This window comes from Mastigoproctus giganteus, chromosome 8 (assembly GCF_048544385.1).
Source record: "Mastigoproctus giganteus isolate SK-2022 chromosome 8, ASM4854438v1, whole genome shotgun sequence".
Classification (NCBI taxonomy): domain Eukaryota; kingdom Metazoa; phylum Arthropoda; class Arachnida; order Uropygi; family Thelyphonidae; genus Mastigoproctus; species Mastigoproctus giganteus.
Window position 1 is genome coordinate 225239915 of NC_143582.1, and position 26830 is coordinate 225266744.

General features: G+C 35.6%; 1 protein-coding gene across 8 annotated transcripts in view; it reads left to right on the top strand.

Annotated features, from left to right (window-relative positions):
* The window catches only part of LOC150082375 (myosin heavy chain, muscle-like), a 121155-nt gene that overhangs the window by 58030 nt on the left and 36295 nt on the right, over positions 1–26830 (top strand). For 4 of the 8 annotated variants that reach the window (XM_090379247.1, XM_090379246.1, XM_090379245.1 and 1 more), the window contains exons 14-22: positions 1596–1775; positions 1904–2063; positions 4211–4260; positions 9816–9903; positions 12392–12509; positions 16025–16145; positions 21441–21577; positions 22413–22494; positions 22596–22850. In XM_090379247.1, coding sequence (XP_090235373.1) covers positions 1596–1775; positions 1904–2063; positions 4211–4260; positions 9816–9903; positions 12392–12509; positions 16025–16145; positions 21441–21577; positions 22413–22494; positions 22596–22850 — 1191 coding nt within the window. Of the gene's footprint in view, positions 1–1595; positions 1776–1903; positions 2064–4210; positions 4261–9815; positions 9904–10121; positions 10210–12391; positions 12510–16024; positions 16146–18931; positions 19053–21440; positions 21578–22412; positions 22495–22595; positions 22851–26830 lie in introns of all 8 variants that reach the window. The other 4 variants (XM_090379251.1, XM_090379253.1, XM_090379249.1 and 1 more) reach the window with 3 other exon arrangements.

Consider the following 26830-nt stretch of genomic DNA (forward strand, 5'->3'; position numbering starts at 1 on the left):
CGTTCTGAAGCTTTATAGCGAATCAGTGTCTTGCACCTACCACCTAACACGAGTTGTTTTAAATTTCAAGATACTGTACTGGAAATATTTTTACATTATCAGTGACTATGCACATATCGTAAATAAATATTCGAAACTCCTAAAATTTATCTATTATTTTGTTGAATGCGCAATAAAAACCTTTCAGTAAAAATATTTTTATTCATATTACTAAGAAAATTTGGACATGAAAAAATGTGGACTTTTTTTGTGGCCCATTTTCTACATATTTAGTATAGAATTCTGTTAAATTATTGACTTAGAAGGGCAATACTCCTTACACGGAATTGAGACAGATCTTTATAACAAATTATGAATTCGAATAGTTGCAGAAGAACAGCTCGAGAAATAGTTTCTGTTAAAAGGTAATGCTTTTTAGTATCTGAATTAAAAACTTAAAAGTTTTTATAACAATTTTTATCATTTCGATGGAGTCTTAAATATTGCATTCAATTAATTTTTATGCAATTTCAACGTGTCTAATGTTTAGGCGCCCAGTAACAGTGCAGTTCAGAAGTTTTATATGTGTTAGTGATAACGCATAAAATTAACTAGCAGTACCACTTTCGGGTAGTATAGTTGGTATAATTACTATTCTCTCCACACCGGGTGGAAAAGGCCGGAGTTCGAATTCCGCCAATGATGCAAAGAACTTTTATGGGCTTTTTTTACAACATCGGCGGGTTAGTCGGTCTCAGGGAGAGTTTTTTTTTTTCTTTTTCCGGTTTTCCTTGGGTTTTTCATCCGCAAAACAGCAAACCGACCTTAGAACACACTGTTACTTCGTATCCTTGGTTGCTTCGCCGCTTAAACACACCTAACATAACTTAGGTAGCTCATACTGGTAGCATAAATTTATAGCTGAAATTTTACAAGTTTTTTTTTTTTTTTTTTTTTTCATTTAGAATAAGGATTATTTGATAGGACCTAGTCGGGACAGATTAACTCGACCACAGTGTTAAAATAAATAAATAAATAAAAACAGCTATAACTCGCCTTACGAAATATTCTTCGGTATTTACCTGATTTACACCGAGATGTGAATAATTCATTATATATACCTTGCTCTATAAACGAGGGGTTTTCATTCAACGATATTTAAACTCCAGACATACTCTGATGTTTAAATCGCAAGCAAACCGACTACAGAAATGATATTCTGATGACTCATAGCTATCAGAGCTTCATGAAATATGAGGCATGAGATATTCTGATGCCTCAGCTCATGGTTTCCTTGGCGCTAATTCTAAACAAACCGAACTCAGTTTGAAGTGATGGAATTTGAAGGGGTACCGTATTAAGCCAATCAAAAAATACAGACGGAGTCTGAACTTAAATTTACGATTTCTAGCAATAAAGAAAATTTTAAAAAAATTAAAGGAAATAGAGTATAGACTTAGATGGGATAAATCAATCTAAAAGGAGACTAGAAATGTTTTATGTGAATTTGCAAATAAAACAGTTCTGGTAAGCATCCTAGGTAAAATGGTATTGAAATGATATTGAAACTTTTTATCTCTCATGAACGTAATAATATTCAAAATTTGTAATTTCAGCCCATGGGTGTATTGTCAATCCTTGAGGAAGAGAGTATGTTTCCCAAGGCTACCGATAAAAGCTTTTCAGAAAAGCTGAGCACTAACCACATGGGCAAATCCCCCAACTTCGTTAAGCCTAGACCACCAAAGCCTGGCCAACAGGAAGCCCACTTTGCCATTGCTCATTATGCAGGCACCGTAAGTGTTGCATTCTTTAAAATGACTCATTCCTATTTTCACAATATTTTAACTACTAATCACGTTATTAGGAATTTGTAGTTATAATTCTTCACAATGTTTGCATTTTTGTTTCTTCTGTTATTAAGGTTCCATACAATATTACCGGCTGGCTAGAGAAGAACAAGGATCCTGTAAACGACACTGTCGTCGACCAGTGCAAACACGGATCCAACAAACTATTGGTAGAGATCTTTGAAGACCATCCAGGCCTCGGTGGTGGTGACACTGGTGGTGGAGGTGGCAAGGGTAAGGAAACGCCTTGATTTCTTATTAAAGTTAGTGAGCGTAAACAATATTAACACAGATTTGAACAATATTAATATTAACACAATGAACAATATTAACACAAATTTTACTTCAATATCACTTCGTCAAATATCGCCAGTTACTTTCTTGATGGCGCCATATCTCTAATTCATTCTACACATTTCATATCTCTAAAGTTCCCAAATGTTCAAAGGAATCGTCGGTCTCATTTTATTACTTCCTTACCCTTTAGTACCTCCCTCCATTATCTTTGAGGTTGGACACTGGCCTCCTAAAGCTGGAAGGAGCCTACTCCTTGGTCTCGCGCAAAATAGGTAATCCCATCGGGAATATACGCTTTTTTTAGATATGATACACTGACGCCACAGTCATAATTGCTTTTGTGAAAAAACAACAATCCCTTGCAATTATAACCTATTAGTCTTTAGCATTGGTATACACTGTCCAGTCAAAACATTATAACCCTCCCCCGTGTTTTAGTAATCGGCTATCCCTCCCCTCCTGGTGGCACAATTGTCGTGGTATTAACCGGTAAATGTAATACTGCAGATTCGTGGCATGCGGTCCATACGAAGCACTTGATCGACATAGGCCAGGGACTTCTTAAAAGAGACTGCTGTCGTACATCGGGTGAAGAGTGGTAGTATTACGGAAACTGCGAAACTTTTTGCATGTTCGCGAAGTGCTGTAGTTAAAATTTTCCAAAAGTAGACGAACGGTGCACAGAGTAGCAATAGTCTGGCCAATAGTAGGCGCACACGATTCATTGTGATGGTCAGGTGCGTAGATTGTCCCATCTTGTATGAGCCGTTATACAGAAAACGGTGGAGCGGCTGACTATGGACTTTAACTAAGGGCCAACCAGCGATGTTTTCTAGATCACAATCCAACGAACTCTCCTCGACGGGCCTCCGGAGTGGTGCCCAGTCAAGGTACCCATACTTACGGCCAGACGATGCCAACGACGCCTAACGTTTGCATCCGAATGGCGTCACTGGACCACTGACTACCGGGAAAAAAAAGTTTCCTTTTCCGATGAATCATGTTTCCTTCTATGCCGTGTGGATGGTAGATGATAGCACTAAACTGCGAAGAGCTATTACTGCGATGTCCTAGTCCAACAGAAACAGACAAATGAATCCGAATTTGAATCCCATAGAACATATCTGTGATTATGTGGATCGATAGATGTGGCATTTGGACCTCCACCATGGATTATCACAGTTCTACGGTACTGAATCCTGGCGACATGGTGCATCTATAGGGCTTCTGAACGTTGCAGGAAGTACGATGCACCATACTCACTATTATATAGGGCTCGGTGTTTTGACTAGACAGTGTATATCCGATTCTGTTCTCTTCAATCATTTGTAATCTCCACTTATTATTTATAATGGAAAATTTTCGATCCTTCTTATGATCTATAAAGATTCTCATAATTTGATTCTGTTCCATTATGAAATTATTAAAGCTCTGACCATTTTTCTTGATCCATTTTTATCCTTCTTAGGTTACTTTACAGTAATATGCAGTTTAAGTTATATGGATTATATGGAGTATCCTCGTCTTTCGATTTTGCTGTTCTGGTTATCTTTCAGTGGGTACTAGTCTATCAAGATTGAAATTTTTTTCCCTTTTCAAGGGACACTCAGGGAAGAGTTGCTTCCCTTTCGAATCAGGTAACCCACCCCACCGTACAATGATGGATTTCATTGAGTAGCAAATGCAAAATGTCTGACACAAAGTTTTACCAGATCACCTAATTCATAACGAATTAGGGATTATTTATTCCTCTCGATTTCTTTTTTTTTTGTGGAAAAAACTCAGCTTTCCAATTATTTTCTTATTATCAGTATTGGCGATTTCCTATAAACTTTATTTTAAAAAGCAGCCGATTAGGTTTTTTTTTTTTTTGTACAGTTAATTAAAAACATGTTATACAGCTATAAAAATATTTTCTCAAGCTTAATTAGATTTTGTCTTAAAGATTATCGAGCTCTAGGCAACTATACGGAGAAAACTTATTTTCTTTTCCTTTTAATATCAAATTACATTAAAATTTATTACAATTTTAACTGTTTTCGTGTGTGTTAACCGTTATTAAAGAATTGAATATTTGCTCACAGGTGGCAGGAAGAAGGGTTCTGGTTTCCAGACTGTATCTGCCTTGTACAGGGTAAGCGTTTCTTAAAAAGATGTATTTATATAAAACAGTTTCTGAAATTTTTACATTATACCCGTCTAAAATTTAAAAAAAAGTATTGACCACATGGTTTATCTTCACTTTCATTAAATTTTAGCAGAACTTGAAGGTATGGTTATGTGACTCGAGTTCTGTGTATTCGACCCACACATACTTGTTGAAGTTAACTAGAAACTTATTTAACTTCAAAAAAACTGAAGTTAATTAAGTCCCTTCCCTCGGAAATCAGCATATAAGTTACTGGTGGTTGATATAAGAGAAGAAATATTAATACATGGAGGAAAAGAGTTGAAGAAAGAACAGAACCTTAGGATAATTTTAGCATTACGTGAGAAGTCAGAAGAAGACAGCTGTCTACTATCACACGCAGTGAACGATCAAATGGAAAACTGGCTACCCAATTGCAAAAATAAAAGAAGATAAACCTTAAGATAGAAACTTGATTAGAAGACCTTTATACTAAAAGCACTGAACGTGTTAGAAATGTCGAGAGCTTGAGTTTCATGAAATTTGTCCAAAGATAAGCAGTGTATCGAAAATGAAGGAATTCATATTGACGATTGTTAATCAGATGGAAGGTTTCGAGGTAAATTTGGAAGTTGAGCAATATCTTCATTCTCTTGTAAAGAGTTAAGCTAAGTGCAGTAGGATGATAACTCCAGGAGATTGATTTGCCACCCATTTCAGGAACTGGACAGATATGGCAAATTTCTAAGCAGAAAGAAACACACCGGTGGAATATAAAATTGTAAAAAGGCAACATAAGGCAGTAGGTAACTCTGGAACATAGTGTGTGCATAGTGGTGGAGGAAAGACGCCTCCGGTGGTTTCCCACATCTGCGCCATATAAACTCTGTGGAGACAAACAGTATCACTGTGAAAGCCAGAAATTTTTATGTGTTGTAAATGAAGTATTGTGCTCAGGTCTGTTGGGTGTCCTGGCTTTTGGCTACAGGGCCCCTGGTGGGACCCCACGTTGCCCGTACACACCACTAGGAGGTAGCCAGGCTGCCCATAATTCTGTGGCTAGTCTCCTCCAGGTAGCCTGAGCTTCCTGGAAAGAGACCAAGTAAAAAAAAAGATATAGGGTACAGGGAGTACAGGATGTACCGGAGAGAGTAAAGGAAATGAGGTATAGACAGAGCGACGGAGGATGTGAGGGAAAGCATACACCGCAGGTTGGATGGGAATTCTCCCACCTAAGCGGAAAGTGGAAGAAGAGGGCTCTCGAGAGGGTGGGAAGACAGTCACGTATCAAGAGAGAGACACGGATGAAACAATTCAAGCGACCAGAGTGTCAAGTCCAGTAGCTATAAGTGGTCACAATCCATGTGAAGATGTTCACAGTCGGGTTAAGACAGTCGAATTTGGACGAATCTGAGGTGGAGATGTTCAGTATATGAGAAAAGGGTGTCGATCAATGTGCATTAGTTCCAGGACGCTGTACCAGTGATCTTCTTCTGGTGAAGAGATCATGGGTAACTCTGGAGTGCTGGTTTTATGGAAAAATATAAAATAGATTGGGATTCGAACCATTCAATTCTCGATATCGTTATATTGGCCCATTATTATTTGCCATGGAGGAAGAAGAGAGGGGGTGAGGGATATTGTGGATACCTAATTGTAAATTGGGTAAAAATACCTAATTTTTAATTCTGCAAGATATAAATTGCAGATTTAATCCAAGAATCAATATTTTACATTGGTTCCAGATGATGCATTGATACCCGTAATACTTGAAATTACTATATAAAAATTAATGAACAATTTACATCGATTAAAACTCGAAGCCTGACGGCAAAGGAAAAACGAACAGTTACTGAAAGGGGAAAAAAATATAACTTTTTGAGTTTTGTTTTTTTTTTATAAAAAGAATTGAAAAGAAAAAAAATGGACAAATTTTACTGAAAATTTTCACAAAATATTTTAAATACGACATTTAGATCATATTTTTAAAATACTGTATTTAGATCATATTTTTAAAATACAGTATTTAGATCATATTTTAAAAATCCTATAAATTTTACAAAATTCAACATTCAATATTTATTATGTTTTTTCTTTTCAAGTTAGTTCTTTAAAGAAAATATTCAGTTATATTTTAATGATATTTGTGCATGTGATCATTTAAACTATCATATATACCAATATGATAGACTGAAGTTCATTTTGAAGTTCTTGGAAGAGTAATTTTTTTTAATAACTGAACGCTGCAATTACACTGAAGAAAAAGTTGTCATGGGTGCATCCAACTTTTAGTAATTTTAATGAGACCATCAGATTCAGCGATTATCTCTTGGACTGGAGAAATGCCAGTACCAATCCATAAAGGAGTTTTCAAAAAAGTGATGGCCAATTAAATACCGCTAAATTTGACTTCTTTGGTTGGTAAGATTTTGAAATCTCTACTTAAAGATGCAATACAGGCCCATTTAGACAACAATGTTATCCTGAATGGGTCTCAACATGGTTTCGTGAAGAGGCGAGTTTACTAATTTGGTAAATCACTATGACGAATAGATAAAGCAGTTACCATAAACAACTTTGACATTATATATCTGGATTTCAGTAAGGGTTTTGATACAATGACCTCTCAGGAGAGAGTTATTGTATAAATTTGAGCTATTAGTGGATTAGTAGTTGGTTAATGGACTATAGAGGGAGGGTCGTAATAAGTATTTTTCAGAGCGGACTAGAGTAACAAGTTTGGTCCATCAGGGATCAGTGCTCAGACGCCTCTTGCTTCTTATCTTCCTAAGTGATATTGATGAAAGACTAGAGTGGAATCTGTTGATGTTTGCTGTGGAGGATTTGAACCAACTACAGTATAGTCAGAAAAATGGCAGCTAAAGTTTAATGAAACCACCAAAACTACAAACGTATTTCACTTGGAGAACAGAAACATAGGAATAGTTTATAAATTAGGGAAGAGAAATTAAAGGATGTATTGATTGAGGAAGACTTTGGGTTACAATACAGAAAAATAAACTTCGAAATGTATGTTTTTAGGAGTTTTCACATCCTATGGTCCTATGTGCGTATCACATTGGCAATAAAAACTATTATTTTGTATATTTTATTCATATTGTCTTTATTTTATTTATATGTAATATTGCACTATAAGTTTTAAAGAAATATAAGCAAAGCAGTTTTACAGGAAAGCAGCATATCTTTGATACCGTTAGTAAACAGTCGTACCGGAAGTCACCAAGAGGAGGTCACGTTATTGGCTGCAATGTGAAAAATTGTGTTGTCTCAGATGTCGCAAAAAATGTATGCTTATTGTGAAATGATAGCTTTTCTAGCTCAGCAAATGTATGAAGCGCTGTGATAACATAGATTTGTAGAGCTGTCACTTCTAACAACAGGCTAATCGTCTCAGTCCTACTAACTTTTTACCTGAATTCACCATTCGCCTGCCTGTAGACTTCAAAATCCAATATTAGTTCGGTTATGAAATAAATAACTCAACTCGAATTAAAAACTAAAATTTCGAGTATTTTTAATATTGCGTATTTTTCAAAATTTACCAACTACTTTATTACTTTTAACAGTTATTAATTAAATTCAAATTTCCTGATACCATTTTTTGCTCCAACAATAAAAGAACTTTCCACTTAGTCAAATAAACAAACAGGTTAATAAATTATTCTATTGATGTTATTTTGTGTTGATCTAGAATGGAGGAAGATGGCTGATGGCAATGTGCTGCCATCTAGTGAATACAGAAAGAAAGTTTATAATATGGGTATATTGAAATTGGCTCTATTATTATTTTACATTTACATTTACTGTTATTTTTCATTTTTTTTAAATTAATACATTACGTATACATTAGTAGCAGATTAAATTTAATTCTGCATTAATTAAAATGGTAAACGATCGAGCCATTATCGCCTCGATCTTAAAGGCGAATCGTAAACAACTGATAACTGGTAACAAATATTAATCATTAACAATTTCAGTCACGCTTAGGGGTGTCACAAAACCAATAAATATCCACACCTGTAAGGATATTTATTTATTTAAAATTTTTTGAAGAAAATAATGCGCTTATACCGAGTTATATAGTTACTATTGAACCCAGTTTGCAATACGCCAATTAAAATGTAAACGTAAACAATATAATTCAATTTTGTAAAAAATTCGTTTTTAATAAAATTTTGGAATAAAAAAATTTATGAAAATTATTTGGGTATAAGGCAATTTTCACTTCTCTCAGATGAAACTGTCTTCTAGCACTTGTCTAAAGCTATCTCACTCCATATCCACTGATACCCCCTTTTTTGTTTTCCATAATAGGCACCGTTGATCCACGGGTTGCCGATAAATGGATACCCCGTCTATAAAAGAATAATCGAAGCGAACCAGTTGTTAAAAAACACTGGCATGACACTATTGGTTATATTTCAGTGTCTTTGCATAAATTAAATGTAAAAGCTTTCGTTAAATTTAAAGAAGTAACAGTAGTAGTCCACCCAACTAGTGGCGCCTCCGTAGCCAGGTGGGAAGGAGCACCAGTGTGTAGCACACGCTTCTTGATTAGACCGGGGTTCGAGCCCGTCACCACCAAATACGGAGGATGCGGAAAGGTCAGGGAATGACCACCGCACATCCCCGGAGCAATATGGCCTTAGTTGCTAATGCTCCTAAAAACCAAATAACAACAACAACCACCCAACTAACCCACCCCATCCACTTTCCAGCTCAGTAAAATATGATGGCAGGTGGTTGTGTTAATAAGTGTGTGCGCGTGTGTGTGTGTACGCTCAATGCAGATCTTATCAGTCTGTGTTTATAGTAGAAACTGCTTATAATACAGTAGTTGCTTATAATTTAAAACTGTTTGCAGTAGAACAGCTGATTATGGCTGAAAACTGCTTATCAAAGCAGGCTGCTTATGAGTATTTGCTTATAATCGAAAACTGCTTATAAATAGTTGCTTATAGTAGAATGTTTATTGTAAGCAGCATTTTACCTTACAGTAAAAATGTTGCTTATAAGTAAAGTAGTTGCTTATAGTAGAATGCTTATTATAAGTAGCATTTTACCTTAGAATAAAAAGCTGCTTATAAATACAGTAGTTGCTTGTCGTGGAATGATTATTATAAGCAGCATTTCACCTCAGAGTTAAAAGCTACTTATAAGTAGAGTAGAGTAGTTGCTTATAGTAGAATGCCTATTATACGCGGCATTTTGCCTTCGAGTATAAAGCTGCTCATAAGTAGAGTAATTGCTTATAGTTGAATGCTTATTATAAGCAGCATTATGGTAAAAACCTGCTTATAAGTAGAGTAGTTGCTTATAGTAGAAAGCTGTTTACTCTTTTGGATTAAAAGAACTGCTTAATTCATGTCAGTAAAAGGTTTTTATAAAATGCTTTTAGAGCGCATTGCTTCAGTAGTTTTCGTTTTATGCAATTTTATGTTTTGTAACTGTCCGGCTGTAATTTGTAAAATTATTTGCTTTGTGTGTCTGCCTTTAATTAACCGTTTTGGCTGTTTTGCTTTGCTTTCTTTACATTATAGGAACAGCTAAACAGGCTGATGGCAAGCTTGCATAGTACCCAGCCACACTTTGTGCGCTGCATTATCCCCAACGAAATGAAACAACCAGGTAAATAGTCTTAAGAGTCCTTTAATGAATCCCCCAAATACCCAAGGACCCAGTGATCATAGTCCAGTAACTCTTTCCATGGTTAAATGCCTCCACGTGCTGCTTTCCTACAACGCCTATTTCCTTAATTTCCATTACCAATTTTTTTTTTTCACGTATCTTCCAGTTTCACCTAATTAACCTCTTTTCCTCTTCTTCGTGTTTCATTTCTACAACAGGAACAATTAAATAAGTTGATGGCTACTCTGAGGAGCACTGCACCCCATTTTGTAAGGTGCATCATTCCCAATGAAACTAAGTCTCCAGGTAAGAAGCTACTTTAATGTCAGTGCCGTTTCGGATCGATAAATATTTTGACATTAATTATCATAGGTCTTTAAACCACAATAAATTGGGGAGAGAATTCGGTAAATCTTTAATGTGACACGGTTTAAATATCTAATGACCGCTGGAAAAAATGTAAAACCTAAAGAGGAGTAGGTCGTGTCATTCCATCCATTTAATAAGCCCCTGAAACTCGCTAGGTTAAAAAAAAAAAAAGGAAGTTAAGTTTTAGCGTAGTTCTTAATGTACATGCTGTGCTATGAGTGCCTCTGGTAGACTAAATTAGAAGAGGCTAATCTTCGTTCTGGATAGGTTGCTAATCCGGGTTTACCAATTAAAATTAGTAGTTCAATAATTTCAAGAAGATCCTAGGATTTACGATAAACCTCCAATAAAGTTTAACGTTCATGGATGTTAATAATAACGTAGTAAATATTCAAAATAAGAGTTATTGAAGGTGGGATGGAGCGGCCTTAGGAGGCGCAAAGGTATAGATAAAGATGAGAAAGTCAGGGCCTTAGCTCCGGCGACTCAAAATTTGGTCTTCAGTGAGAGCAGGAAGTCTCTCCATGATCGAAATCAAAGGCAGATAAAGATACGAATGTTCATTTGGAGTCGTATGTTATTACTGATTCGGTACACATAATTACTGTAGAATACGCACGGAATGAAAAGAGGAATAAATTATAGAAACAAATCAAAGAATCATTTCTTATATTATTATAGAATTATCGGTTATGTTTTGAATAGAAAATCTGCAAAAAGCAATGTTTTTGTTATAGATTGATCATAAAATATAATCATTACTTCGGTTCTCCCATTGTCTGTATTAATAGCGAATGGCCTTGTAGCCGAGTCGTCATCAGCAGGCGTGCAATAGCACCCAGTCTTTGAGTAGACCAGGGTTCAAGCCCCTGATTACTAAATACGGTCGATCATCCAGCCCGCACTGGACCAGCGTACTAGATTTTGGTACATTCCATCATGAGTTGTTGAGGAGGCTTCCATCCTGCAGTGGATTGATAATGGCTGAAGTTTTATTTTTTATTATTATTTAATAGTGCATGGAAAAGAAGAAAACAACCAATCTTCTAATGTCCCCATCAAGTGCCATACCCCGTCCTTTATATTCTCCCCCCTTTGAATGCCCTATTTTTCATAAAATTTCCTCCTTCCCAGTTAGTTTCTTAAACATCTTATTTAAAAAATCAAGATTCTTCCCTCAGTAAATTAATCGATCACTTTTAATGCATAACATTACTTGCAATGATGCAACATTAATAATTGAACTCCTAGCCAAATTACATTTGGTAAACAACTTTTATTTCTAATTATATTTTCGGTCAGAAATTATAAAAATGAATTCTATTTCAGACCAGGGATGTTACGCATTGAAACTGAAATAAAAAAAAAATAATGATTTGTTAAATAAATTTGATTTTCACTACGGATGGTTAGTTTTGAGGAAAAATTAACGCTTTAATTTATTTCTGTAGATAAAATCGATTTATTAAATTAGAAAAATTCTCCAGACAGTGGAAGACAAGGCAAGACAAGAAGAAAAATTAAGGTTCTCTTATTACGATAAAAATCTTTCTGTTTCTAAGCTGGAGTATCTTCTTACTTTAATTTGAAAGTGAATGTAGATAGTCAAAATTAGTAAAGACATAAAGTAGATTGAATATATGAGTACAGTTATTTATGTAATCCCATGTGGAAACTGTAAAGTAGTAGTCTTCAGATTTTGGATGAGATTAATACGGATATAATTTTAATTTTAACAACTTATAGTCGCGAATTATTTAGGTATCTTACATGAGTAACCAGCAGGACATCAAAATGAGAGACACTCTCTTTAGCTCCAAACTAGAAAACCAACTTTTATATGAGAATTTCAATTAAATTCTAATGTTTCTAAATAAATTATAATTAATATCATGCGAATCAAAGGGAATGCACCTTTGTGTACAATGCTTCAGAAAACACACGTAGCCGATTTTTTTTGACATATTTGCGCTTTTAGGTCACCTAGGTTTTTTTAAATCTAACTGGCTTTAAAAGAACTAAAATTGAACTTGTGTTTTATACTTTGGGTACAAAACGTGAGGCAAAGTTTTAATGTTCTAAACATTGATCCCTACTATAATTATGGATGCTTTTACAGGTGTCATTGATGCTCACTTGGTAATGCACCAGCTCACTTGCAACGGTGTACTTGAGGGTATCCGTATTTGCCGAAAGGGATTCCCCAACAGGATGGTGTATCCTGACTTCAAACACCGGTAAGTTATATTTAAATTTCGAATATATTAAGCTATTGCCATAGATTTTGTTTATAATATTTTTATAAACATAAGTCACAACACGTTATACTTAATCTGTGATCATCATGCCAACTCTTAACATTTGTATCTCAAGTATCTCTGAATACAGTTGAATTTTCAAAACCATTTATTACGAAAAAAAAAAGGAAAGTCTGTAATCAATCTCAATTAAAGGGTTTCATAAAATAATAATATTATTAATTAAATTTCTAGGTAATCAAATTTAATTAATGCTTAAAATACCTTCCATGAGATGTCCTTATGTTTCCAGTTCTGAATTTTCAATACGAAACTTTCAAATGCTTTAGTTTCCTCGGAAACTACAGCATCTGAAAGTGAAAACACTATCTATAGACACCCCAAGGTTAGGAAAAGAGTTTGTACCATCCGCTGTAATTATCACTGAAAGTAAACCTTCAGTAAATTTGGAGTATTTCCAAGTAGTGCAGTGTTCTGCTTGAAAGCCATCTCACATATAGAATTCTGGATTATCTTTGTAAGATGCTGTTTTGAAAAATTTTTCAAATTATTCCAATTACTGATTTTTATAAAAGATGTTTCTTTATAAAAACTAATTCTTTCGTTTTTGCATACAAAAACGAAGTAAAGTTTATTAATTTTTATTAATTAATATAAATACTTAAATATTTAACTTCCCTATTTATAAATCATTGATAACGCAATCACATACTGAAAATAAACAGCTGTTATGTTTATGTTAATGTTCCGTTATGTTATGTTAATGTTCAAGAGTTGATGTTACTGAAACCAACTTGATTATTATTTTTTTATATATTTTGATACACTGCTCGAAAAAATTAACAGAACAGAATGTTTTAATGAATATTTTATTGTGAACAGTGTCGCCGAAGGCGAATATTTGATATAATAGACATCCTGGCATTCAAATTCCGAATATCTAATAGAAATCGGCCTTACAAAGCCGCACATTATGCAAATTATTCATCTATAAAAACACGGGTTGCAACCACATCACTTCATTCCCGTTTTGTCGCTTGTTCAGGATGGCAAGTCAACGTCGTTTAGATGGTTCTTTGAGATGGTGGGCCGTTGTATGACATGAAGCCGGCCAGTCGCAGGTGGAGGCGACACGTAGGCTTAATGTTTCACGCAGTGTCCTCTCGGCACAGTGGAAGCAGTTTCAGGAGACAGGAACCATTAAAAGAAGAGCTGACCATGGTCGTCCCAGGGCTACGTCAACTGGAATAGACCGCTATCTGGCTCTAATAGCAAGAGAGAATCTTACGATGCTCTGTCATCAACTGTCTCTTGAGGTTGCTGCGGCCACAGGTGAAAACATTTCTAACCGGATTGTGTTAAGAAGGCTCAGTTCAAGTGGTTTCTATGCAAGGAAGTCAGTGGTTTTTATCCCATTAACCCTGGCGCCTCGGTAGCCAGGTGAGCAGGAGCAGCAGTGCGTAGCACACGCTTCTTGATTAGACTGGGGTTCGAGCCCGTGACCACCAAATATGGAGGATGCGGAAAGGTCAGGGAATGACCACCGCATATCCCCGGAACAATATGGCCTTAGTTGGTAATGCTCCTAAAAAAAAAAAAAAAAAAAAAAAATCCCATTAACCCCAAACCACGGCAGAGTTGGCCGAAACTAATTAGTGTTCTTGTGCGCGGTGGAATAGTGATGAACGGTCATAACTGCACATAGAACTCCAAGTCACCGGGAACATGTGACTTGGAGTTCTGACAAATGGGGTACAGTTCTGTTCTCTAGTGAGTCCAGTTTTAGTCTATAAACAAATTCTAGACGTCATTTCATCTGGAGACAACGAGGAATTGGTACCATCCCTCCAACATCACAGAAAGGGACACTTACGGTGGAGGCAGTGTTCTTGTGCGGGGTGGAATAGTGATCAACGGCCTCACCCCTCTTCATGATTTTGTTAGGGATACCATAACTGCACATAGGTACCGAGAGCAGATCCTCGAACCTTACGTGCGACTTTTTTAGGAGTGCGGTTGGCCCAGAATTTCTTTTCATACACGACAACGCCACTGCACATAGAGCTCATGTGGTGGAGGAACATCTTGAAATTGAAGACGACTGCCGTGGCCAGCACAATCGCCAAATCCGATTGAACATGTCTGGGACGTCTTGCGTCGCACTGCACGCCGACAGCCAACTCCTCTGTCACTTGGTAAGCTGAGATCTGCGGTGGTGGAAGAATGGGATTTGTTGCCACAGAATCTTATCCTTATATCGAGCATGGTTCACCGCTGTCAGGCCTGTTTAGCAAGTTGAGGGGACCATACGCCGTACTGATGTCATGTGATCATATTTTCGAGCATCTTGTATCGACTTCTGTAACGTGACCTTCTTGGTAATTCTTATACAACCCTTGTAAATGTCTCTTATACCTGTCCGAAGTTTCTTATTGTCTCCTCAGTTAATCATTATTCTAAGGTACACCACCATACCAAATTTTGTCCCGCTTCATCGCAAGCTGCACGAGTTACACCACGTTTTCTGCGTGTTCTGTTAATTTTGTCGAGCAGTGTATTAGAAATAAGTACAATTATAGTTTACATCCTATTGATAATATAAAAATAAAGTTATTATTCATAATGTGCATGCCACAGTTTTTTTTTCAAGTGACAGGAATGGTAACTGCAGGGTTCTCCATATTTATATTTACAGATTCGAACACCAGATGGCATTAATGTCTTTTCGACTTTATGTTGGTTACCATTCCTATATTTATGTATAATAAGAAGATTTCAATAATTAAATTTTAATCTATATCAAATAAACAATAACAGCGCAGTACAACTTTCAAAAAATTGCTACGTTGGAAATAAATAAACAAAAAAATCATTTAAAACTGATTTAAAATAATAATAAAATTTGATTAATTTTAATACATTCTTTAATGTAAGTAAACCTGTGAAATGCGTGTAGTGTTTAAATTTATGTGACGCTTTGACTTTGTCCTGTTGTTGAAATGCTTCACGCTTTTCTTTTCTTTTCTTTTCTTTTTTTTTTTTTCTTTTTTTTTGAGCAAGGCTTATTGAGCTATTTAATAACATTATTTTAAAAACAAAGCATAGCGCTTTACCGAAATTGTTGCTGCTATGTTTAACTTATTTATTTTATTTTATTTCGCTGCTCTTTATTTTCTTGTATTTTATTTTATTGCTTTTTATTTTGTTTTATTTTATTTTGTTGCTTTTTGTTGCAATTAAAAATTCTGCCCTTGTTTTAACTCTTTCGTGATGCACAGTTATGGCAAAAACATTATTAAATTGTATAAAAGCTAAGATTTCTTTTGATATTTAAATCGCTCACATCGTAATCAGACTAAAACAGAAAAAAAATGTGCTTTGAGCAATTCGAAAAATAGGCTTTTTTTTTAAATTATAATTCACGAAAGGGTTAGACAACACGCTTGCTTCAAGTGCTTGCTTTATGTTGACAATATTTTACAATGCTCCCCCAGATACACAATTCTCGCAGCCAGTGCTGTTCCCAAGGGATTCGTAGATGCTAAGAAGGTTACAGAAGCTGTCCTTGGAGCAATCCAAATGGATGCAAACGACTACCGTTGTGGCCATACCAAGGCATGTAATTCGTTTATATCAAACCCGCCCCAACTACCCATAGGCTGGAGTTTCCGGCTAGATTTCTTCCTATATTCTCTCTAGAGAATTTAGAAACCACTGTCGGATTCCCCTTCCATCATCAGACCTTTATAATGATGTTATATTCCTATTCCAGTCCTATAAAGCTAACTAGTTCTTAAACCCATTCCTACTCTGACTTAACTTGAAGGATATCAAGATCAAATCATTTACTCCCATTTCCAAGACTAAACCCCCACTTTCGAAATACTTTAATGAAATATGGCTTTGATTTAGTGAAACACACTTTTTAGACGTATTTTCTTCCATTAGATCATCTCCTGAATCTTTCCAGACTCCTCACTATCATTCAAATCCTAGCCCCTAAAAATATATGTAGTGATTGAGAATGAATGTGATTCAGTTACTCGTGTCCCAAATAATTACCACGCACTTTCCCCCTACCACAATGTACTGAAAATTAGTCCCAGAGAAAAATTATCCATATCCCTCACTCCTAAATACTTTGTTGATGTATTCTTATCTTTTAGAACGTATATCCCTTAGTAATCCCTGAATTTTTCCAGCTTCACTGTCAATTCAAATCCCAGCCTCCAAAAATAAGTATATAGTCTTTTAAACTAAGTGTAGTCCATTTAATCCTACCCAAATTTCCCAGATTATCCCCATCCCATAACACAATGTTTCACAAGAATAAACCGGTAGAAAAAAGGAAATTCATTTCTCCATATCCCAAACTCCTTTTTAGTCTTCCATCTTTCCAAGATTTTCGAAGATAAAGAGAGGGGTAACTATGCTGCTAGCCATTAGAGTTGCGGGGGAACCGAGTCGAAAAAAAGAACCAGAAGCCTAGAAAAGATATTTTATTATATTCATTTTCATTTAGTCCCAGAAATCGAGGAAAATTATTTATTTTTGGGTGGACCAATTTTCTCTACAGAATTGATTTATTTCAAGAGTAACGTAAATAAATAATTCTAATTCTTCTTACAGAGCACGCACCTAAAGTGCTTTTAGAGTAATTTATTTTATCTCTTTTTACAAATTAGGAAATTAAATAAGTGAAAAGAAAATGATTTATACCAGTACTAGGTATTAGCTGTGGAAGATGGAAAGGCTAATAAATGGGGTATTTCAAAATTGTACGGAACAATTGTAGGGGAGCATATTCTACAGCTAATAATAACAATAAAGTTCCTACAAACATGTTACAAAAGTCTTTACTTTCGAGATGTTAAACATTAGTCATAAACAATAAAACAAAAAGAAACTGAAGTAAACCTCTTAAGCAAAAACCTATCGGTTTTTTAAAGTGACTTCCATTTTGTTGAATGGTGTCAAATTCTAAAATGCGACTTATCGGTTCATCTTGTGTGGAATAATCACGGATTTCATCACTACACACAAAGTAATCTAAGGGTACGAGGTTGGGTGATCGCGGCCATTGTATAGGGCCGATGTTCCACACAACCCAACTGGTTATCGTACTCAGTATTTAAAAAAGTCAGAAACATAACTGAAAAGGTGAGTTTTTGAACGGGTATGTCTTCTTTAGTTACCACAAACTGTTTCGCAGAAAATGTAGGTATGCTATTCCTAAAAGCCCTGCTAGTAAAAAAAATGAGGACCAATAAGATTGTCTCCAAGAACACCAAACGCTAAAGGAAAACGTATGAGTGTTTCGAGAGCTGAGAACTTTTATTGCAAAACATGATTCATCTGTAACCAGAACATGGTTGACAATATGAGGATCGTGTGTACATTGCATAAAGTACCACCAACAAGAGGTTCTGCGCTTATTCGTTCTCCGAATTGTGAAATGGATATAATTGCTGTTCATGTAATGTCCTAACCAGGCTTGAAGATGAAACAATTACAGCTACTTATGGTAGAAGACGCTTGTACAACACGAAGTATTTGCTCTTCGACATTTTCAGTACAAATCTCCCTCTACCAGCGTTTAGTCGTAATGGTTTCAGCATACCTGTTTCTCTAAGTTCACAGAAGCAAATGTTTTACGATTTGGTACTCGCCTATGTGGAAGTTTTTCGGAGAATCTGCGGAATTCTTATGAACTTGGACATAAATTAAAATCATCAGTTAACTCGGAAAAAGTAAGATTTGTAAACAGATTCTCCCATAATATCATTTAAAAAAAAAAAGGCCCTTCTGTTAACGAAGCAGTTATCGTGGTACCTGAAACCCAAGTAACAGACGTTGACTCAATTAATATGTACTCGGCCACATTGATTTACTCGCAACTGAGTAATTGGTATGATTCTTGTAGTAGAACAACACAATTCATGTCGGTATTGGTACATTGCGTTCTATACCATTTAAAATCTGTGTTACGCAGTCATATTTTTATGACATAAATTTGACCATAACAGTGTTAAAGAAATCATAAATTACAAAACCATGTTTTACTTAGTTTTGTAATTTATGATTAATATTTACCTTGGAAATAAAGACTTTGGGCCATATGTTTCAGGCACTTTTTTGCTTGTTTTTAGCTGTTGAATATGCTCCTACATTTGTTACACACAGTTCTGAAAATTGCACGGAACAACCGTCTGTAATTTCATTTTACCTTAAGTAATCCCACTTGATGTTTGTGACGTCTCAATTGCTTAGCGAAAGCAACTAACAATTCGGTGCTTGTCTATTGTCCCTTTTCGTTTTGTCTAAATATGTGTTTTCTCATCGTAGATATTGAGCATATCCTGCATGAATTTAACTTCTTTAACTTCACCTCCACCCCTTAGATATACCATTCTCGCTCCCACTGCTATTCCTAAGGGTTTCGTCGACGCAAAGTGTTGTACAGAAAAAGTCATCGAAGCTATCCAGATGGATCCTAATGAATACCGTTTTGGTCATACCAAGGCATGTATCCACTTTTCCTTCCTTATCCCCTTGGAACTGATCCCCACCTTGCAGTAAGTTCTTTGATCCTTTTTTATAATTCTGCTGTTTACTGATCAAGTAAGTTTACTTACGTAATTAAATAAAATAGTTATATGAACTTTAAAATATCGAATTACATAAATATGTATATACAGTGGAACCTTGTTATTATGGTTCTCGATAGGAAATTTTCCCTTTGTTTATTGGGGATTTGCACCTGAAAAAATAATGAAAATAAAAAACAAAATTTTGGGGAGGAAATGAAGAAAACGAAAAGTGCAGATATTGAATATTTTTGGTTTTAATTGAAATCAACTGGAAATTTCCTACCAATTAAATTGTGATTTATAATATGGTATTATTAAATATGAAATATTGAAAAAATGCGAATAGTATACAAAGTGGAATGGTCCGCTTTTCGCTTCGTTTATGAACATCTTTATGTCCTGGAAAACCTACAAACCGTTTTCGATAATTACTTCCATCTCATCGAAAAGTGGCTAAGTATTCCATCAATGTACCATCCATGACAACTTAAAGCAAGCGGTTTGCCAATTGATTACGATCGCTTAAAGGTAATCATGGATTTGCACAATCGTTACATGATTGGTCATGGCCTCTTCAAAAGATCACTGTCACTAGATCAGTGACACGTTCTAGTGACTGACTGCCTGATACTTCTTGTCACTGGTTCAAAACAAAGGGCAGCAAAAGCTGAAATTTTGGAGCCAATGACCTAGCCATCCAGCCTGTTATGAACACAAGATTCCTTCAAGACAAAGTTACTTTTCTTTCCTCTTAGGAATAAATGGTGAGTGCATTTACAAATGAGTTGTCTTTACTTCTGCACGTACGAAAATTGCAATTTTAGAATTTAGAACACTGGGGGAGCCTCTAAAGAGGGGTGGAATAGACATTCTCATCGTTGCTGCTTATTATAACTGAGAAATATTCAAAATTTTCTCAGTCCTATCGAAAAGAGCAATGACAACGTTCCTCTGATATCAAAATTACTGATTTTCCACATGTATTTCTTTCTTTTAAAATTTTAAAATTAACTAAATATTCACCATAAATAGGAGTGTACTCGTCAATGTGACATAAAAAGAATTAAAATTTAATTCAACTGTTATTTAAAATTATTTTAATGTTTTAATTCCACATTTTAATGAAAATGGAATGACTAAAAATTTCCCAGAGAAAATCGAATGTTCCGTGATACTCTCATTTGAATTAACAGCTCAAAATTGTTTCCCCCATTTTATCGATCATAATCAATAAAACCATAATCAGTATTTTAATATAACTTTCGAAGGGTATTCTTCTCTTTGTATAATACATATTTCAAGCAAACCTTTCGCAGCTAATTTTAACAAATCAACTGCGTCCTTCCGAGGACGAAGGATTTCACAGCACCCTTGGAAAGTTATTGGCTGTGGATATTCATTTACTAAATTATATTCAAAATTATAATAGCGTACTATTGTTTCATTTTTAATGGAATAATGAAACATCCCTAAATTTATATGGAGTGGTAACTTACCTGTTTATAGCCTATATCGAGGAAACCACCAAAAAGGGGACTGTCTGTTACAGAAATATGGGACTGTTTGTGAATTGCGTGTATTTTGTAGTTATCCACGATGTATTGCAGAGAGTACGCCATCTTGCAACATTTCGTTTGATCTATTTTTATCTGCAGTGGAGGTTTTCTTCTGATAAATAAAAGTGGACCAACTTTGATAAACGTCATTAATCATCCATCTTCTGCATACAGTGCTTTGGCATTTACTCAGACGTTTTGTGGTTAAAGTTTTGTATTTAAAATCCTTAATCCACTCCATCACATGCTAATCATTTGTTTAGTGAATCTTTCTTTCCTCTATTACTAAATATTTATGGCTTTGGGCCAAATTACTCTTTATCCTTCTTAACAGCAGCTGCCATAAACTTTCCTTTTCCGCAAGCCTTCACTTCATGATCGAGTGACATTTTCCTTATCTTTCATACGGAAAGTACGTGGAGTCTATTTAATTTAATAATTCGTTTATTTTAAGCCTTTTCAGGATAGTTAAGCTCGCTCCACTCAACTTTTTCACAATTTTCGATTTAAATTAACAGCATGGTTAATTATTATCATAATATTTCTTGATTCTGGGAAATTTCTATTTATCTGATTTTAAACGTTCCGAAGATAAAAAAAAAAAAGAAAAAATTAAAATAACGATCCTCTGACAACCAAAAATAGTTGAATACGCAGCTCTAAGCGTAGCGTCCAAGGCTCAATCTTAAAAATAATAATAAAATAAAAAGAAAACGGGAATCTGTTAAATGTAACGCTAATAATTTTCCTGTAAATTTGCTCAGGTGTTCTTCAGGGCTGGTGTCCTAGGTCGTCTAGAAGAATTGCGAGACGAGCGACTTGGAAAAATTGTCACATGGTTGCAGGCATGGATGAGATGGTACCTCGCCAAGAAGGAATTCAAGAAGCTGCAGGAACAGAGGTAAATATTAATGTTTATTACTCTTCGCGCTCGATAGCAGTCAATGTAGAGGCGCGCGAAAATAAATTTAAAAATTTTTATTTCTATTAATAAAGTTTGGAGCAGTTACAGTGTTCATATGCCATCGATAAAGTATCATTCTCGCAGCGTGACACGCATGCGTTAGTGTCTATTTGCGGAAGCCAGGTAATGAGAGAAGGAATGAAAAGGGCCATCTCTAACGATGTCATTTTAGAGCGATATAGTTTATGAAGTGACGAGTGGTGTACGTTTATGTGATATAGCTTCCTTGGGGTACGATACAACTTGGGATATTCGCTCGATAGAGAGGAGTTGCGCTTTATGATTTCCGCTCTTAGTGTGGATTACTAACCGAACACAATCCTGAAGCCTGTAGGGGACGTAGACTGTGGATTAAGTGTACAAATTTCGAAGATGGATTCCGTTACAGAAGATTGTGCATCATCGGAGATGGATTCCATTTCAGATGAATGTGTGGACGATGCAACAACTCTGTGAGTTCGAAGCTTCGTACTTACATCAAAAGAGAAGTTAATGAGAAGTTAACTGACGCGAATTAATGGTGGTTTATATTAAATATTGCATAAAAATGTAAAAAAAAAAAAAATAAGGCAACATATAAAATTTTAGAATTCGCGATACCGCAGAGAGACAGTTCAAATTCCGTTTTCGTATAATGCGAATAATTTTAATGACGCAATACTAAAAAAACCTATACCTATTAGCGCCTGCGAATGTTTTCTTAAATTGTATCTATCTGTTCTTCTCATATTGCATTTCATTTAGTTTACACGGCACTATTTTTCCCCCACAGAGTCGCCCTGTTGGTCATCCAGAGAAACCTCCGAAAATTCCTTACCCTACGAAACTGGATGTGGTGGAAATTGTACTCCAAGGTAGGTTAATTATCCATATGAAAAACTATTGAAATTTTCCTTATTGTATATGCGACATACTGTTCACAAATGGATGCTCATGTGCTGATAAATCCTAACAGGTCAAGCCTCTTCTCAGCATGGCTCGTGTAGAAGACGAACTTAAAGAGCTGGAGGAGAAGCTAAAGAAAGCCACGGAGGCTCTGGAGAAAGAATCGAAACTCAGGAAAGATTTAGAAACACAGAATGTGAAACTCCTTCAAGACAAGAACGATATGTTCCTGCAACTTGAAGCCGAGAGGTCTGGATCCGGTGATATGGAGGAGCGATTGCAGAAGCTCATTTCACAAAAGGCTGATCTAGAGGGCCAAGTCCAGGTACGCAATTCATTTCAAATAAAAATTTTTAACTTTTCTTATATAAAAATGTTCCTATAAAGTGGATCGGTACGAAGCTCAGTCGCAAATCTTTTCAATCTTTATTATCCTAATTAACACAGAAAAAGGTAGATTTAAATCATTATGCGATTTAAAATTAAATGCTGACTGAATTATTCTCTTTTACCTTAACAAAGGAAAATAAAATGAATCTTTTTCTAATTTTTGAAATCAAGAGACTGAACTATCTTTCCAATTTGGATACAGATATTGTTTTTTGTCGATTTAAAAATAAGTAAAACGTAATAATGAAATAATTGCCGGTATAATAATGGAAGAATAATGAATATGCTTATTACATGAACTAAATAGCAAAATGATTTTACACTAAGCATAGATAATAAACATTGTATTAAACGTTTCTTTTTTATAATAGTGTGTAACACTTTCGCAACGAGTTTTCTCCTCCTGTAGCCGTTTCAATTGCGTTGCTTTCCTCATAGAACAATAAAATACGAAATTGTGAAAACTTGGTAGAAGTTTGATATAAAACTAATATAAGAGATGTCAAGTATAAGATACCTTCATACCGACAAAAATGTATACACTAATAACTTCAAGATATAATGCACTCACTGTCCAAAAATTAGAAACCTTTATTCAATATCTAGGGACATACTGTTTTCGAATTTCAGTCCGCACACGCCGTGGCATGGATTCTAGTCGGTGTTTGAGTGAGCCGAGTTCCAGATTTTGACCATTATTATTTGTCAATTTCTGTATTGTGGTCGACAGAGAACTGCCAAGCAGAACTGTCTTTTTCAACGTATCCTATACATTACCAATTGGATTCAGATCTGGAGAATCAGGCGGTCAAGATAGATATTGGAAATGTCCTCGAACTATTGAGATATAATTTTTATACGTGGATTAGTTGCGTTATCGCCTTGAAAGAATCCATCCCAATCCCGATGAAAATGAAGCATTGCAGTGTGAAGTTGGTCCGATACAACAAAAGTTATTCATTGGAAGTATCATAACCTTCTAAGGGAAGGAATCAGTCAGTACCAACAGAATACACCCCATACTATGATACTAACCCCCAGCGGCTTGAGTGGTGAACATAAGAAGCATGGCATCATGAGATTAATGCCACACTTCACCCTACCATTCGTGAAAAAAGATGTAAATCGAGACTCATTAGACCATATGATCTTTTCGCCTGTTCCACAGTCCAGTCTTGTCGTTGGCGGCACACCACCCCAATCGTATCTTTCTATATTTTACAGAAAGAGGTGGCTTTCGTATAGGCGCACGACTACAAAATCCCTGATTCTTCAACTTCTGCTGCACATTCGGCTGGAAACGGACGTTCCTTTCACTAAAATGAATTTTCAGTCATTTTCTGAACACACTGGACCTTCTATTCTGACCCCAAATTCCCTTTAAATTCCTGCAGTCTCGTTCTCGGAGAACCGACTTTCTGTTGCCACATTTCTTCTATTTAAAGCTGCATTCTCCTTTCGTCTTCCATTCATTGTATACTTTTAATTTGGTAATTTTCGACACACTAGTGATTTTCTTTGTTTTCTCAATTGTGTCTCCTGATAAATGTACTTCAACAATAACACCTATCTTCTCCATGACGCATCGAACTGAGAAAAGCCCGAGGAAAGCGTAGAGAATTTATTTGATACCAAGGAACTTGTGATCATACCATGTAGCAAAGTTAAATTGAATACATTTTTGTTTACGTTAAATTATCTGTTGAATAATTAACCATTTGAATACATTTTTGTTTACGTTAAATTATCTGTTGACACCAATTGCAAAAGGTTTCTAACATTTTGGCCAATAAGCGTACTTCTCATAAAGGGAAGTGAGCCTGTTTATTGGTAGTGGAATGCCGTTTAAGAGAGAGAGAGAGATAATAAAGAGTTTACTATCACACCATCGCGCTGACCACAGGAGCTACGTCCAACCTTAACTTATAAATATAGGTTATTATATTTATAAGTTATTATATTTATAAGTTAAGGTTGAGTTCCAGTAACTGAATTATATATATATATATATAATCATATGTATTATAAATATAATTAATTACAATTAATTACATTTATTAATTATAAAATGTATACTGAATTAAACATTAATCGAATATAAACAAATATTATATATATTTCCTGTAGAGGCTATTATAACTCTAAATTACTCTCGTGAAAAGTTTCCAAAAATTATAATCTAAAATTTTAATCACTTTAATAGGAAGTACCAGTGTCAAGAATGATTGTAAAGATCTATCCCTTCTAAGGTTTCATCCATATAGGCAGACACAATTGCATATTTTATCATATTAGAATCTTTATCTCATTCGTTTTCTATATTGCCTTGAGAATTCCAGAATCAACTCTGAACCTTGCTGTAGATGGTATTCGGCCCATTAACTTGAGAAATTGAATTTGTATTTAATACTTATCTGCTTTCTGTCGTAACAAATTTCTCTCTGTTATTACATATTAGGCCTTTCTTTGTCCAATGTAGGCTTTTTGCATGTGCTACTGTTAAACAATCATGAAAATTTCATTTCGAGTCACTTTTTTTGGCCTTGATTAAATTATTTGATTCACTAACCCAGTTTTTTGTTTTCTACATATTTATACTCATCGACTTATTGGTTACTTTCTTGACTTGGTTTTGGTAGCATACCTTGGTGGCATATCTTTTAGCTGGATATGCCACCAAGCAATTTTACTACTCACCATATATGTGTCGCTAAAGCTCAAGTCCTTGTTATAGCTTTGATCTGTTGTGTAATAGAATATATGTTGCTTGTCAGGGTGGTACCAGGGGGGGTTTACCACAAACCCGCCAAGTGTCACTGCGAAGAAGCATGAACGCTGCTAAACCAGTCTTGAGTATTATGTAGGGTTTGTGTTTAGTGTGGTGTCGTGTTTGTATTGTATGACTAGCCTCTTAGCAGCCAACCAGCAGCAGTCACCAGGAGAGCTGCTGTCTAGCTCTCGTCCCTGCCACTATGAGACAGGAGGTCTACTTTACTGTTTCAAAGAACTGTTGCCTGTACTTTTATCATCTGTTCGAGTAGCACAGTGGTATTGTCACCGTCCTCCCCACACCGGGTGGAAAAGGCCCGGGTTCTAATCCCGTCGATGACGCGAGAAACTTTAATGGGCTTTTTTCACTCCGTGGTAGGGTTAATCAGTCTCAGGCGTAGATAGCAATGTCTCCCCCCCCCCAGAAACTGTGGTTTTTCGTCCAGAAAAGCAGGCAAATCGAACAGAGAACACACGCAATATACAGACAAAATACATATGGGCATATATAAGAAATTATGGGTGGCCCTAATATAATAGTTTGTACTCTTATCACAACAAGAATGCAGAAAAATGCAGACCCATGAAGAAAGAAGAGGTGGTTAATAGTAGGAAGAGTTTAGATGAAAGAGGAAGGCATATATGGATATTAGGAAAGAGATTTCCTGGCGAAAGTAGAGCAGGGAAACCTATAGTAGGGAGGGAACCCTGTTAAGAAATCAAAGCATAGATCAGCGAAAAGATAGAAAGTGCAAAAACCATGGGGGTAAAATTTTGGCCTACAGAAGAACTATTGAGGATAAGAAAGAGGTTCTTAGTGTCAGCATAACAGTCCCACTCCTGAGATACCCAGAAATCAGCAAGTAAGGCTCCTATAAGGTTATGAGCTTTGGAAGAATATAAAGAGGCAAGAGATTTCAAGACTCCACGAAAAGGATAAAAATGTCCAGGTGTCAGCATAGGTAGAGTCATCATAAGCGAGGATGATCCCACCTTGGTTAGAAGATAGCCAAGAGTAGTAGGGGGGAATAGAATATGCTACTCCAAAGGTGCTTTGTCAAGAGTCCCGTGCAGGAGAAAGTTCTGGAGGAGTCAACAGTATCAAATCTTGATGAGAGCATATAAATCCCACAACGTCGTCAGCAG